At 40.7% G+C, this 17,207-nt stretch overlaps 1 protein-coding gene across 3 annotated transcripts in view; it reads left to right on the plus strand.

Moving 5' to 3' along the window:
- The window catches only part of SNX29 (sorting nexin 29), a 407,218-nt gene that overhangs the window by 298,923 nt on the left and 91,088 nt on the right, over positions 1 to 17,207 (plus strand). The window contains exon 19 of one of the 3 annotated variants that reach the window (XM_033914223.1): positions 5,857 to 7,305. The exons of the other annotated variants lie outside the window; for them this stretch is intronic. Coding sequence (XP_033770114.1) covers positions 5,857 to 6,024 — 168 coding nt within the window. The 3' untranslated portion in view covers positions 6,025 to 7,305. Of the gene's footprint in view, positions 1 to 5,856; positions 7,306 to 17,207 lie in introns of those variants that run through there. 3 annotated transcript variants of the gene reach the window in all.

Consider the following 17,207-nt stretch of genomic DNA (forward strand, 5'->3'; position numbering starts at 1 on the left):
CCTTTTATAAAGCTGCGATGGCGTTTTTAGCGTACGCAGAATTTTAGCGCGCGCTAAACCCACACTACGTGGCTAGAACTAATGCCAGCTCAATGCTGGCATTAGCATCTAGCGCGCGGGGCAGTTTAGCGCGTGCTAAAACTGCTAGCGCAGCTTTGTAAAAGGAGCCCTTAGTCCTGTGATATTTTTTTTTTTTCTTTACTTTTTTCATTCTGCATTTTTCCGCCGGAACGTAAAAAGTGGAACAATCACTATACTAAGTATATAGCCCTTGACAAAGACTGCCCCATCTTTATTGTTAAGCTGAGAACTTTTCTGCGGCCCCTTGTATGTAGGGGAATTATACATCTGTGGACAAATTTGACTTGTTGAAGAGCATCACCACCATTGTTGGAGTACTGTAGTGGGAAGACTCCTTGGAAAGGCCTTTGAAACTTTGTGGTCTGGTGTTGCTGAAGAATTTTATGTGTTTTGCTTTTTATTGGCATTTGAATATGAACTGGATAAATTATTTCTCTACTTGCTAAAGGAACACTTTGAACACTTGCTATGCAGTGGTAGGAAGCAAATATTAATTGCAGGTGTTTATACTGGGATTTATATATGAACTGGTTGGGTTAAGTGTTGATACAGTGGAACTAGGCAAGGGGTAGGCAACGAGGGCCAGAATCCAGTCGGGTTTTTAGGATTTCCCCAATGAATATGCATGAGATCTATTTGCACGCACTGCCTCCATTGTATGCAAATGGATCTCATGCATATTCATTGGGGAAATCTTAAAAACTCGACTGGATTGCGGCCCTCGTTGCCCACCCCTGAACTAGGCTGATAAAGCTTTAGGTATCGTTGTACTAAGCTGTGGTAAGCACCAATGCATGCTAACTGCCGCAAATAAGGCTTTATTGTGGAGTGCATTCAGGTCTGTAATTTTGTGATTGGGGCGTACTTCCCATGTGCTGAAAAATAGATTTTATTTTCTAGCACTGGGGGTTGGTTGAGGAGTATCTGTGCTAATCTATTAGCACACCTACATTTCTGCACACTGGCGGTCAGAGTTCATGCGCTCATGGCCATGAGCTAATAGGTAAAATAGTCGCTTTATCTATTTTTTGAATTAATGATTACTTGCTAATTTTGTGGCAAAAATGGCCTTAGTGTATGGGAATGACCCGTATAAGGATGCACTAAGGCCACTTTATACCGTAGTTTGATAAAAGGGCCCATTAGTGAAGTAGATATTCATTGATGGGCATCATAAACTTATAGCTTATAAGTAAGAATCTTGAATTTCATTAATGTTAGGATATTTTTGTATGCTTATGTAATTGATTTTAATTTGTTTTTTATTAATTTAGGACAGAAGTAGTGATAGGTTATAGGATGAGGCAGGGACCACTTGACAGGTCATGGACCTGATGGGCCGCTGCGGGTGCGGACTGCTGGGCGCGATGGACCTCTGGTCCGACCCAGTGGAGGCAACTTCTTATGTTCTAATGCTTTATACTTTAATGCTGTATTGATACACTCTAGTTCTCATTTTTAAAAGAGAAAATATGTTAAAAGTGGCCCAAAGTGGCAGATAGACAGGTTTTTTTGCCAAGCGTCTAAATTGTGATGTTCAAAAAAGCAGGATTGGAATGTTTTCACTGAGTTAATCCAAATAGCAAAGGGGTATATTGGAGATGTGTTTTAGGTGGGACTTTGCATTTTGGATGTTTTTCTGTCATAATGAAGCAGAAAAGAATTACGTTTTTATCTAGATCTGTTTTAGTCACAACTAAATCAGAAAAAAGTGCCCTAACTGACCAGCTGACCACTTGAGGGACTAATGCATAACCCTTCCTTAATCTCCCAGTGGTCACAGACCCCCTTCCTTCCCCTAAAGATGTGACAGTGACAGTAGATACCAGGCTCCAAGACAGCTCCAGATGATATGAGCATTTCTAAGACAGCAGCAAGCAAGTGAGTAGAGTAGCCTAGAGGTCAGTGTACTGGACAGTGAATAATGGGACTCAGGTTCAGTTCCCAATTTATCTCTTTAATTTCATTACAAATATGTGAGCCCTCCTGGAACATAGAAATACCTTTTGTAGCTAAATATATAAGTGACCTGAACATGAGGGCCATTGTAGTGGTAGACCTTTAGGTACAATCCACCTGATATTCAGACCAAGAGAGATAGCCGACTATCTCCTGTGGTCCATGGCACCACTGGAAATTCAATGCCAGTGCCGTATTTAGTGGCCAACATTGCATTTCCAATTTTTGGGGGGCTGGCTGAGACTTTGCTGGCTAAACCGATATTCATCAGCTGGCTAGCTAAGTCCTAACGGCCAAAGATAGATCTGCTTTTTTGGCTGGTCTGTCTGGCCACTGAAGTTAGTTGGTGAGCTGCTGAATATTGGTGGTGATCGGTCACCGGGCTGTCTGCTGGATGGGATATTCAGCAGGAGATAGCTGACGATCTTCTGCTGAATATTAGCAGATAGCCAGCTGGGAGCCATTTGCAGCCAGCTAAAGAGTTCTAAATATCGGGCTCAGTAGGCTTTCTCTGTTCTTGGAGGGCTCACAGAACAAGAGCAACCAGACTGAGAAGCAGGAAAAGATGTTAAAATTAAAGAAAAAAAACTTAAGTAATTAAGGTGGTGGTGTGGCAGGATTTGCTATTGGAAAAGAAAAGAAATTACACCAAGGTAGTACTTTTATCTCCCTCTGTATTCGCGATTTCAGCATTCGCAGTTTCAATTATTCACGGTTTTTAGCTTGCTGGCTCCTCCCCCCAAATTATATCAGCTTGCATAGAGAAATCGCTGATTCCAAGCATTTACAGAGAAAATCACTGATTCCCAGCAATTTCTTCACCGTGTTTTGCCTCTCCTTCAGGAACAGGCCAAGTCTCCCACCATGTTATTCACGATGGTTTTTAATAGAAAACAGCGAATAACATATGAAAAAGTTATCTGCGGTTTTTCTGTATTTGCGGTTCTGTTATTCCCCTGTCACAGCGAATATGGAGGGAGAAGTGTACAGTACCAAGTGCTGATGACAGCTTTAAATGAGCATTCTGTCTGCTATTCTAGTGTGCAATGCACACTTTGTGCTCGCTGGAGTGTATGCTTAGAATTTGGCAGCTTGTCCCATTCTTTACCTTCATTCTAAGTTTTCTTGTCACATTGCCAGATGATGCTTCAGCCTTATAAACCTCTATTTAGCTTTTGAGCTCTTTCTAGCTTTGTGTCTTGTGAAACTGAAAGTGCTGGATCTAAGTGGAGCTCATTAAAAAACTGTTTGGGGTGGTTGTCTGAGATTTCTCATAATTTAGAAAGAATCTGATGTCTCGTTAATTGGAGTGATAAGTTTTCCATTTCTGTGGTATATATAATACACACTGAACAAATTCTAGGCAACATGAACAAAATATATTTTGCTTGTAATTATACAAGAAAGAGCTTTTTGCTGAAGAGAACCTATTTTGTGAACTCAGAGTCTTTGGACCTGAACATTGCAACTGAGCTATCAATGTTTCATAAACATTGTAAGGCTTGGAGTTTTTTTTTGTTTGCATTTCATTTTGATTAAATTGCTATTGCTGTATGTATTATGATGGTAATATTGTTCTGATGATTTTAATTTGACAACCACTATGGGCCTGTTTAGAAAGGTGATATACACATTCAACGAATACAGAAAAACCGCAAATAACTTTTAAAATGTTATTTGCGGTTTTTAGAAAAAGCTTTCTGTTTTTATTATTGGAACCGCAAATAACTTTTCTACAGCGATTTCTGGGCAGGCAAGCAAGCAGCAATTTCTGGGCAGGCATGCTGGGAAGCAGCGAATTTGTGGGAGAAAGCATGGTAGCAGCGATTTTCAGAATGAATGGTAAGCGATACACTTTTGTATCGGTACAGTAAATGGAAAAAGAACTTTAATGATGATGTAATTTGGTGGAGCAGAGTCAGCTTCCAAAAAATCGCAAATAAGCGAATCTGCAGATATGGAAACCGTGGATGCGGAGGGAGAAGTACACTGTTAAGTCGGCCTGTTTTAGTACAGGTTCCCATTTTATGCAATGAGACTCTGCTAAAATAACCCAACTTAATAGTAGCTCTTGTTGATAACGTTCCCCTAATAAAATCAATAACGAACCCTCTCATTCTCTAACAGGTTGCCTAAACTTAAGTACCAATTGCATGTATATGTTATAGAATACTAATGCATACATATGTAACTGTAACAAGCACATAAGCGGTAAGTGTACACTCAGCTGTATTGAAGTAGAAATGCAAAGACGCAATTCAGAATGTTTGTGGCCCCCCAAATCAAACAGTGGATCAAACCTCAAAAACTGTAGTGCAAACCCACTCACAAAGTGCACTAGATTATCTAAATCATGCTACTTCTAAAGTTTACTGTTTTGACATTCAGCTTTTGAGTTGGGCATACTTACCCCCTCTTTTACAAAGGTGCGCTAAAGCTTTTTAGCGCGCGCTAAACACTAACATGTGCATGTTATCCTATGGACGTGTTAGCGGTTAGTGCACGCATTGATTTATCGCATGCTAAATCCGCGTTAAAACGCTTAACGCGCCTTTGTAAAAGAGGGCCTAAGGGCTCCTTTTACAAAGCCCACCGGATTAGTGCGCGCTAGCCGGAAATCTACCGCCTGTTCAAAAGGAGGTGTTAGCGGCTAGTGCGTGCGGCAATTTAGCACATGCTATTCTGCGCGCTAAGGCCCTAGCACGGCTTTGTAAAAGGAGCCCTAAGTGTACACTAGAAGAAGAGTGAAAATGATAGTTTACCTTTCCTTAAAGCTGACGTAATCAGTTTACTTAATCTTGCATTAACAAGTCTGTATACTAATCTGAATGGGACTGCAGAAGGATAATGAGGCTGTAACATGCTGTCATTTTTGTTCTCGGAGAAGGCAAATCCTCACAGCATGGGTGATGCCATCAATGGAGCTATTTGAGAGGTTTGAGCAGCCAAGCTTGTGGCTTAGGGGCCAGCCCAACTGAAAGGAAGTTCCATCTTCCTGTCAGTAACTCCTCTCCCCAATTAACTTTTCATGCCCCGAAGATGTCCCCTTTTCACAAAAGCCACCTCTGGCTCCCATAGAGTGATCCCCTACCTACCATTTAAATTTTTTTTATTATTGCAATTAAAATTCCAAGTAAAATGACTTGTAGAGAAAATCAGTCACTACAGAAAATATTTCTTAAGGAAAAGAGAAATCTAGATAGACACAAGTAATAACTAATTCCAGTCCTCAAACTTGAAAGAAGAGATTATTGATTAACAGGCAAACAAGTGCTTTAATAGAAATTCACTAAACACTACTACTAAAGGAATTAATCCTAGAGGGGATTAAAAAATTATCAATTTCATCGAGAAAACTAATACAATCATGATTGAGGATCCTCTAGACAGATAGGAGGCCCTAATCAATAACCAAAAAACTATTTAGAAACCTAATTAACTGAGGAGGTTCAAAAATATACTTTTAAGACTGATATTTTACTACGCACTTACAAGGAAATAAAAAGCAAACAAACATGCCTCTTAATGCTAAAATCCTACGATACGTTACAAGAAACCAATGTCTATGTTTTTGTATAGCCTTTGCTACATCCAGAAATACTTGAACCGTCAAAGTACAAATGATAGAAATACAATGTTTAAAGTATAATTTTAACAACCAATCCCTATTGTAGTCCAAAGTCAATGTCACTAAAAGAGTGGAAGGTATGGCAACATCTTCCTTAGAAAACTGCAAAAAAGTTGTTAGGTCCAAACTATCCTAAGATATAGGGCACAGAACATCTGCCTCTTCATCTCTTTCTTTCTTTTTAACAGATGGCAAATAAAAAAAAACGTTGGAGACCAGAGGTAAAGACTGTGAAGGAACTTTCAAAACTTCCAATGTATGGCATTAAAAATGTCTCAGCAGATATTCCAGAAATTCTAGGAAAATCAAACAAAGATTTCTTCTACATACCATATTCTCGAAATTCTCAATTTTAAATGGCAAACTACTAGTACCTTTTGACAATGAAGCAGAAAGACTTCTCAATGATTTACATTCAGTGTCCAAAGCCTGAATGGAATTCTGTTCAACAGATAACTGGGACTCTTGAGAGTGCATTCATTGTTCCAAATTTGTAAGTCTAGCATGATCAGATGCTATCTGAGTAGTTATCAACTGGCCTAAAACTTCAGGAATAAAAGCTGTTTATCTTACCAGTGAGAAAGTAGCTATAGGTGTGGTCTGAGCTTCCAATACTCCCAACAGGGGTTTAGACCTCTCTTTCACTGCAGTCTCCTTGTTTGGTGACTTTGCTGCCGGATAAACTTCCTACTCTGGCCACTCAGTTGTTCAACCACTGCTCCACAGGAATCACAGCTGCAGACTGCATTATAGATGGCCCCATTACATCAGCTCTCAGTGGACCCCTGGCCGATGACGAAGCTGCAAAATCTTTCAGTCTGGTAGAGGTAACAGCTGCTGGAGCCGCTGGGTTAATTTTCCCATGGTATTAGTCATAGTGAGGAAAGTTGAGGAGCAGCTTTCATGTCCAACCTCAAGGGTGTCATCTTACATCTCCCCTGTCTCCTGCTCCAGCTGACTTTAACCACTTTTATCTCCCTTCTGCCCCCCCCACCCCGGTGTACCTTTTAAATCCCTTGTGGTCCAGTGGTGGGCTGGGACAGGTGGGATCCCTACTGTCTCCTATCCCGGCTGACTCTAAGAACTTTTAACTCTCTCCTGCCTCCCCTGCATACTTTTTGAAGCCCTGGTGGTCCAGCGGTGAACCGCAGCAGGAGCGACCTTCGTTCGCTCCTGCCCATGCAGAGCTGCTAGCTGATTGGCTGCTGCAAGTTCTCGATTTATATTTGTGTTGGTTTATATTTGAGTATATACGGTGTATTACTTTCCTGTTTACTTCTGTTATTCATTTGAATACCAGGCAGCTTTCTTAATCTAACGTTTCCTGGTCAAAAACTTTAATAGGTATTTTCAAGTATATAACCATTTATGTGACTCAAATTTTGTATAGCAGAAATTCAAGTTTGTGGAGATGTCAGAGATAATTATAGATATGTGCGTCTAAATTATGGATACAATTAAGCATTAATTATGTAATTATTTTAATTGCAGTTTGATACATCTAATGTACAGCATTTAGGTATCTAAATTTTCCTTTGAAATTTTTGACACATTTGTTTACAGCATGCTGTACAGTTAACTGTTTACTGTAAACATATGAAGTAGAAGTGTAGAAGATAATTTGTTAATCATACCTTGGAATGAGTAATAAAAGTGGAATTATTAACATCTCTTTTATTTTAAAGCTCTGTTTGAAACACAAAGCAGAAATTCAGGTACTTCTGTCAATTTCTTTTTGTTTGGGGTAAATAGGAAAAATTAACAGACATTATTCACCAAGAGCATCAGCTGTCTTGACGCTTGAAGAGCTTTTGAGGCAGTATTTCCTGATAAACTTGAACCAAAATTTTCAAGCTTTAAATTTATGCCTTGCTTGGAAACTATGATGTAGAAATGTTGCACATGAAGCGTGTATCCTAAAGATTTGCTTTTAGCTATTTGCGTCTGCTCCTTCATGGAAGAAGCAATTGCTGAAATTCTGTGGAAGAGATATACTAATGGTTAACGCACACCATCTTGGTTAGCACCTCCTCACTCTGCTTCTGTAGTGTGAAAGACATTGAGGCCTCATTCTCAGCAGGCAAGGCAATCCCACTAATTACCTATCATTGAATTTATTTATTAGGATTTATTTACCGTCTTTTTGAAGGAATTCAGTCAAGGCAGTGCAAAATAGCGGCTGCAAAATAGATGAAGGTTTAAAACAGTGTATCACAAACTGTGTGCCACGAGACGTCAACAAGGAGGAGAGACACCAGCTGACTGCTTACAGGACATGACTCTTGCAGCAAGAGGCATGTCCAATAGGATGTCAGCTAATGCTGACAACTCTCCTCACCGGCACCTCTCCTCCTCTCCCCCACCGGCATGATGTCATCTTGTTGATTTTCACACACTTCCAGGTGCCTTCCGGCTGCTGCACTGGGTTTAGTGTGCCCCGTTGCCGAAAGGTTTGCAGGGCACTGGTTTATAAGGTACTTGGGGCAGAAGAAAGGGTTGAGAGATGCCAGATCACCTATGAGGGAGGGGAAAGAAAGATGCTGGGATCTATCAGTTGTTCACAGGTGCGCTGCTGCTGGATGGTCTGGTGTATTGTGAAGGCTAAGGTGAAGATTAAACTTGCCTTGCGTTATCACTGTGGTGTTTCATCTGTTTTCTTTAAGAGGACTAACTTCTTAAGGTGGCCCATGTCCTGACCAGTTCCCCTCACACATGAATATCTCATTTAATTAGTTTTGTTATTTAACAAAAGTTGAATATGTTTCACTATTTGGCCTACAGAGGCTGAAATCTATTTTGGTGAATCTTATGAAAACTTGTTGATATATATCATTTTTTGGCATGAGTCAAAGAAATGAAGGCAGCTGTTTCAAGTTTATTTCAAAGTTTGATTAAATCGCAAAATCACAATCCAATGCGATTTACAAGTAATAATCAAATCAGGGTAAAAAAAAGCCCCCCCACATTGAATGAAAACCGGACAATTAATACAACTTTGACAAAAACAAGACACAAAAGGAAAATAGGATTAAATACAATTCATAAAGAAAAAAGGGCAAAGGTAAAAAACAATGGGATGGGAAAGGGTTACCTCCATAATTTTCAATTAAAAAACACTTTAGTCCGCTAAAGAATGTCCTAATTTTTTTTTTTTTTTTTTACAGGTATGCAATGATAATATAGTGAGACAGCAGTGTAAGCTATTTGCTCAGCTGACAGTTTCTCAGCCTTGAAATTGTGTGTTCTCTCGATTCTGTGCACCCTTGTTTGCAAAGCCTTCTGAGTTTTCTATATGCTATAACTGTATAAACAGTTTGCTTATATTATCTTCAGAGTGTTTTGAATTTAAGCTCACACAGGACTTTAGAATTTATAAAGACATTTGTATCCATGCTGTTCCATACATCTGGTCTATGGATAGAAGTGATCAGACTTGGGATAATATGATAATCTAAAAAAAATGCATGATTGCATTTCCCTTTAAACATCATATTTAAATTAGGTGCTAGCGCATTGCCGTCTTGACATAAGTTTTCATGTATTTAGAGAACTGTTAATACTAATGATCACTCTTCATGTATTTAGCACATTTGTGGATAAAAATGGCAGTACATCTATTTTCACCTGATTGATAGGCTAATGAAAGTAGAACAATTTAGTATTTTTTAATTAGTAGCTGACAATGAAATGAAGATAGAACATTATTTGATGTGTGCTACCTTGAAGCCCAACTTCAACAAGTGTGAATTGAATAGCCTGTAAAAAGTAGTCCATTTCCTTCAGACTCTAATGAACAATTTTTGTCTTAACATCAAGTTCTTCAGAAGCCAAATAAATGACTGGATTCAAATCTTCAAAGGTACCTCTATCCTGCAGAGCTGGAAAAACTGGTTTAGATTGCTCTAGTACTTACATTTAGCAATTTTAGTTTTAGCAGGCAATCCTTTTCCGAATATGCAACACCTTTTTAAAAAAAAACCTTTTTATTTTCACAAACATAGGTTAGCTGGAAGGGTAGGGGCTGTTTTCAAAAAGAGAGAGGTGGTTAGGGGCTAGGGAATGATGGGGGTAGGGGGTGGGATGGATTCAAAAGGGAAGTGGATGCCCTCATCTTTTTATGGCAGCCATGAGCTCCTGGGCCGCATATTAAACTGGCCACAACCAAATAAATTAGAGGTAGCCAGAGCATTTCTCCAAGCTGAAACTCCCTCTTGTGCTCCCTCCCCAAATTAAGCCCCGCTCCATAGTGCCCCCCCCCTAACAAGAAGGGCTTTCCCTAGCAGTAAACTCCTCAACCAGAAATTTTCCTTTTCCTATTATGAGGCCCTGCCCAAAGCCCCCTGTGCTTATCTTTTTAAAGTCTCTGGTTGTTAGTGGTCTGGGCAGATGCAATACCTAGTCACTCCTGTCCTTGCCGGCGACTTCTAAAGGTAGTTTTGCTGACCTAACAGTCGGGATAATGTTTCCATATAAGCCCTTATATGAATAGGAACCCTAGTGGCAGTATTACAAGACTACCACTAGGGGTCACTGGCACCATTCTGAATAACAGAGAAACATGATGGCAGATAAAGGCCAAAGGGCCCATCCAATCTGCCCATCCACAACATCCACTCCCCCCCCTCCCTAACAGATCCCATGTCCCTGTCCCACACTTTCATGAATTCATATAGTCTTTGTCTCCACCATCTCTACCAGGAGACTATTCCATCCATCTACCACCCTTTCTGTAAAAAAGTATTTCCTTAGATTACTCCTTAGCCTATTGCCTCTTAACTTCATCCTATTCCCTCTCATTCTGGAGTTTCCTTTCATATGAAAGATGTGCCTCATGCGCATTTATGCCAATTAGGTATTTAAATGTCTCTATCCTATCTCCCCTCTCCCACCTTTCCTCCAAAGTATACATATTGAGATTTTTATGTCTGTCTACATACGCCTTATGACAAAGACCACCAACCATTTTAGTAACCTTCCTCTGGACTGACTCCATCCTGTTTATATCGTTTTGAAGTTGCAGCTTCCAGAATCGTTCACAATATTCTAAATGAGCTCTCTCCAGAGTCTTATGTAGAGGCATGGATACCTCCTTTTTCCTACTGGCTATACCTCTCCCTGTAAATCCTAGCATCCTTCTAGCTTTTGTCATCGCCTAGGGATTGCTCCTGCTTGGACCACTAATGACTGGGGATTTTATAAAGAAAAACCTGGGAGTATATAATTTCATTTATAAATGTGACTTTGCAGAGGAGCAGGGTTGGTAGGGGTGTGTGGATTAATGCACTTAATGGGATTAATGGGAAATGTGTGTGTACCAAAAAGCAGGTGTAAATATGTACATGTACTTTTTAGGGGGTAATTTATGCACATACCCATTGTATAAGATGGGTTGCCTGTTACGTCGCTAAGGGATGTAAATGTATGTATGTAGATCAGGGGTATCAAAGTCCCTCCTCGAGGGCTGCAATCCAGTCGGGTTTTCAGGATTTCCCCAATGAATATGCATGAGATCTATTTGCATGCACTGCTTTCATTGTATGCTAAGAGATCTCATGCATATTCATTGGGGAAATCCTGAAAACCCGACTGGATTGCGGACCTTGAGGAGGGACTTTGACACCCCTGATGTAGATGTATGAAGGGAGGAGAAGGGAATACTATGAAGATGCTTAAGAAGTTGATTTCTTTCCATCACTGTTTCTCTTGTGGGTAATATTCCACTAAGTGGAGCTGCTCTACAGGCTCTCCTTTAAAGAAAGAAAAAATATGATTGACTCTCTCTGGCATCTTAATGCAGTTTCTAAACTCAGCTGTAAATTATTATCTATGTTTATACGAGCTAATTGATAATAGGTGTGAGCCTGTGACCTTGTCTCCCTGGAAGGAAAGGGCTGAGAAAGTATCCCTAGCTGAGAGAAAGGAGAAAGAGTATGGAATTATTCCACAGTCCAGAAAACAAAACCTTTTTGGAATCAAATGAAAGAAGGATATCAACCGGGATTGTTGCCCAAAGTCAAGAAAGTACATAAAGATAGGACAGTTTTAACCAAGGGGACTCTATCACCCTGGAGGAACTAAGAAAGGGGGGGGGGTGGTCCACCCCGGTGCACACTCTAAGGGGGTTCACAGCCGGCCCAATGGGTCCAGAACCTCCCACCCTACTCTGCCAGTACTGCTTTCTTGAACCAGCAGCAGTGGCAGTCAACTTTAAATTCAGTTATTGCAAAACCTTCCTGCACCTCCCCATGGCTGCCGGTCCACCCCCTCCAACGTCACTTTCTTGTTCCGGAGCAGAGCCAGCAACCACAGGGAGGTGTAGGAAGCTCCCGCGATCAACTGCGCTTAAGTTTACAGTCACTGCTGCTGGTTCAAGAAGCATACAGCAGCAGTGGGGAGGTGAGGGAGCAAGATAATGGATGGCATTGGGATGGAGGGCAATATTGCATCTAAGCTGCGTAGGTGCTCAGCCATGCACTTCTCTTTAGAGCCTTGGTGGCATGCGAATATATGTTGGGAGTGAAGTCTGTGGTTGGGCGTAACAGTTGGGAATGAAAGCTATGGTTGAGAGTAGCAATTGAGCAAAACCTGATGGTGCAAAGTTGAGGGGGAGGGGCGGAGCAAGCTCCCACACCCTAAGTGCCTTCTGCACCGCTCCTGCTCTGCCTCTGCTGCTGCTCCCGGTCCAAGACGGGAGGTGGAGAGTAGAAAACCCAACAGTGCAAAGTCGAGGGGGAGGGGTGGAGCACGCTCCCACACCCTGAGTGCCTTGTACACTGCTCCAGCTCTGCCTTTGCTGCTGCTCCCGGTCCAAGTCGGGAGGTGGAGAGTAGAAGTTAACAGATCAAGCGAAACCCGATGGTGCAAAATCAAGGGGGAGGGGTGGAGCACGCTCCCACACCCTGAGTGCCTTCTGCACTGCTCCCGCTTTGCCTCTGCTGCTGCTCCCGGTCCAAGTCGGGAGGTGGAGAGTAGAAGTTAACAGATCAAGCGAAACCCGGCGGTGCATAGTCGAGGGGGAGGGGTGGAGCACACTCTCACACCCTGAGTGCCTTATGAGTGCCTTCTGCAGCTGCTTGCAAGGTGGTAAAGTGCAAAACATTAGTGAACAGATGGAATAAACTATTAAATGACATCGAGAGCGAATTACAGTTCAATGGTTTTGAAGTTGAAGATTTTTACACAACGATGAAAATGCTGGAGAAAATAATACAACAGAAGACGCTCTATTAGAGTGGCTGGAAGAAGACGAAGGGTGATCCTGAGTATCAAATAATGCCATAGAGTGAGATAGCTCAAGAAGTTATGACCAAAAACTGACAGATGACGAGAGTGATGAAGACCCTACAATTAAAAAAAAATGAAACTGAGTCAAATTAGAAATCATCTTGATGACTTGATTTTGTTTATTGACTTGTTGTCAGACCCTGAGTTGCAACAATATTATTCTCATTTCTGAAATTTTAGAGAAGTTATAATTAATAAACAACAATGTTCCAAAAGGCAAGTGACATTAGAAATTTTTTTTCAGCCAATACGAGAAAAAATACCCCAACCTGACTCATTGTTAACTGCATTACAGTGAATTTGTTTTTTTATGATGTGTTTATAAGTAAATTTTAGTTTTATAATATGTATTGGCTTTGTTATTTTTCATTTTTACAGTATTTTACTATCTTAATTTAGTCTAAATCAAAATTTGCATCTATTTAGCAGCCTTTTCAGGGACATTTGGATTTTCCGGACACTTGGATTTAACGGACACCCCTCTCCTCCCGAGTAGTCCGTTAAATCGAGGGTTTACTGTATTGGATTCTAAAATGGCAGACCTACTACACATGTAAAAGTCAGCATTTATGCATGTATAAGTACTTTCAGATGTGTATGCATTTACACGTACAAGTTGCCACGTTTCGTCCATTAATGTTTTCTATATTGACAGTTGTAAAATAGATGCTTCCTCCATATCTAGCCCATGATATACACATGTATTCTTGAATGTATTTTGCAAATGCTTTTCTAAAATCTTACCATAATTATACAGTACACATCCTGGCCTGGATGTTTCAATTCTGATTTCTACATTCTATCTAAAATAGGCCGTCAAATGTAGCAAGTCTAGTTGATTAAAAATGGTTTATCTTGTATAATGGAGAACCCACCAAATTATGCTGTGAGGAACAGAGTGTTCAAGCAGACAAGCAGTGGAGAAGTAACATACATAGTAACATAGTAGATGATGGCAGATAAAGACCTGAATGGTCCATCCAGTCTGCCCAACCTGATTCAATTTAAATTTTTTAAATTTTTCTTTCTTAGCTATTTCTGGTAACCTAATAGTTAGAGAGGAGTGCTGAGAACCAGGGAAATTCAGTTCCAATCCCATTGCTGCAGTTCTGCCAAAACTCCTTATGATGTTTAGCAAGTCAATTCCTGTTCCATTTCATCAAGTACAAACTTAGGGCTCCTTTTGTTAAGGAACGCTAGTGTTTTTAGCGTATGCAGGATTTTAGCGCGCGCTAAACCCACGCTATTCTTCTAGAACTAACACCAGCTCAATGCTGGTGTTAAGGTCTAGCACGCAGGGCAATTCAGCGTGCGCTATTCCAGCGTTAAAACCCTAATGCACCTTTGTAAAAGGAGCCCTTAGACTATAAACCTTATGGAAAAAGGAAACTATCTATTGTACCTAAATGTAAGTACTGAGAAAGGTGAGATTCAAATTAGAGAATGACACGGTGACAAAATTCATCACTGTTCCCATCCCCACGGATAACCGTGATAAACCATCTTCATGTCATTCTTTAAGGAGAGAGGGAAGAATCAGAGTATGAATGGCCACAACCACTGACCCGCAAGCTTTGCTTTGAAGAATGCTGGTGTAGAAGGACCGAGGTTGAAACAGACACTACAGAATGACAGTCTCTGGTATCCAGAGCAGATATTGTGATGTCATAATGCCTCATTCCACCAGTGCCTAAGAGCCAATCACATCAGTGATGTCACAATGGCTTCATTATCCTTGGCTCACATAAGAATCAGAGTATGAATGGCCACAACCACTGACCCTCAAGCTTTGCTTTGAAGAATGCTGGTATAGAAGGACTGAGGCTGAAATAGACACAAAAAAATGACATGGGATTATTTCCCGCGGTTATCCGCGGGGACGGGAATGGTGATGAATTTTGTCACTGTGTCATTCTCTAATTCAAATAGCCTCTCCTTCATTTATTTTGCATCAAATAATGTATACTATATTAGAGGAGGAGCATGAATCAGGTTATCATATGTTTTTGAATGTCTTTTCCACGTGGGTTGCTGTGGATCTTTTAAAATGTGCTACCATGCAGGATTTTGTGTCATTCTTTCAAAGTTTGAAACTTGTCTCTTCCTAGTTTTTGCTTCAAGTTCAGTGGTTGCAAGAAAGCTTGAACTGGAGGGGGCAGAGGATATTTCTTATAGCAAGCCATCCTCCAAGTGTAATGTGTGAAAGACTTTTATGATTGTATGACTATAAAACTAAAGGTTCCCCAAAGTTCCTTTCAATAAAAAAAGGTATTCTCTGTTCGGTGAATCAGCCAGTTTATTTATGATAATATCCTTATTAAAAAAAAAAGAAAATAACAGCCCTATTTTTAATAAAGGAATATATAAAGGAGAGAAAAACACACAGGGTTTAGCTAATTGCCCTGTGTAATCTACCATGTTAACAGTTAACACACAGTAATGACATCTGTATTAACAGCATGGTGCAGTGTCTGGCTGTTCCAAGCACCAGTTGGAATTTTCCATTTCAGCTTTACATTACTTCCAACATCAAACAACTAAAGCAACCTAGTAATAGGTTCCTTTTAATATTCCATTCAGGAGCGGAAAGCAAATCCAGTATATTTCACTATTTAAACAGGAAAAGAATTAACAGAGAAATGCCATGTTGGGTTTGACCAAATGTCCACCAGGCTTAGCGTCCTGTTTTCAGCAGTGATCAATCTAGATCTTAAGTTCCCAGTAGACTCCCAAAGATCAGACCCATTTCTTGTTATTTACAGCCAGTTAATTTTAAAAGTGCTACCTATTATTTGAAGGCAAAGTAATTGTTCCCTATTTACCCATTCCACTTCATTCATGATTTTATAGATCTCTACCATATCCCATCTCAGCCAAGTTAGAGAGGTCTAACCTCTTTACCTTTTCTTTAGTCCCCTTTATCATATTTGTTGCCCTTCTCTGAGCCTTTTCTAGTTCTGCAAAATCTTTTTAAGTTGAGATAACTTGAACAGTACACAATACTTAAGGTGCAATTGCACTATGGATCTATTCAGAAGCGTTATTTATTTACTAACCACCTTTTCATGAAGAGAGTCACCCAATTTGGTTTACAATACATTGAATAGTACAGATACTCTTAAGTATTTTCCCTGTGTCAATGAAGTGTTACATGACTTGCCCAGATTCACAAGTAGCAGGCTGGGATTGAACTCATAACCTCAGGATGCTAAGGCAGCACTTCTAACCACTAGGCCCCCCACTCCATTCCAATTATGATTTTTCCATTCCTTCTCTAATAGTACATACATTCTGTTAGCATATTTGGCTGCTACCGTATGTGAGCTGAGACTTTCAACATACTGTCCACAGTAATTCCAAGTTGTGGACTGATGTGAGATTATCTTCCTACTTATAAAGTATATATCTTTATCAGGCTATTTTAGATCAGGGCTGACAGTGGGTCATCTTTTGTGACCCATGAACCATGTGACCCATCTCACCTTTGACCCATACCCATGATCCGCAGTGCATTTTCCCAGCTCCAGATGCAGGGCAGCAGATAAGGCTACAACTGATGAATGTAGATCTCTTGCTAAGTGGCACTTCATTAACTGCCAAACTAGTTCTAATTGTGATGGCAATGGTGTGAGTTCTCTTGGGTGTCAGGTCAAAAGCGCGCCGGGACAAAGACGCGCCCAGACAATTGAGCGCAGCGCGCGCCGCCTCGCCGCTCTAAATTAATGTTTTTAGCGCTCCGACGGGGGGCGTGGGGGGGGGAACCCCCCCACTTTACTTAATAGACATCGCGCCGCGTTGTGGGGGCATTGTGGGGGGTTGTAACCCCCCACATTTTACTGAAAACTTCACTTTTTCCCTGTTTTTAGGGAAAAAGTTCAGTTTACAGTAAAATGTGGAGGGTTACAACCCCCCAAACCCCCCATAACGCTGGCGCGATGTCTATTAAGTAAACTGGGGGGGTTCCCCAACAAAAACCCCCGTCGGAGCCCCTAAAAACTGTAATTTAGAGCGGCACGGCTGCGTGCGCTGCGCTCAATTGTCGGCGCGCGCTTTTGTCTTTCGCGCCGTTGTCTATGAACCCTCTTCTTGTTTTATTTTTGCTATTATTTATATTGTATGATTACTATATGCAATGTCCATTCATTCATAAACGGCAGAAAGACACGCATCACAATTGCAGTGGTCACAGTGCAACTGCAGAAGCAAAGATTATTACATGTACTGTCTGCCTGAGCCAGTCGATGTTCTAAAACCA

This window comes from Geotrypetes seraphini, chromosome 11, assembly GCF_902459505.1.
Source record: "Geotrypetes seraphini chromosome 11, aGeoSer1.1, whole genome shotgun sequence".
NCBI lineage: Eukaryota > Metazoa > Chordata > Amphibia > Gymnophiona > Dermophiidae > Geotrypetes > Geotrypetes seraphini.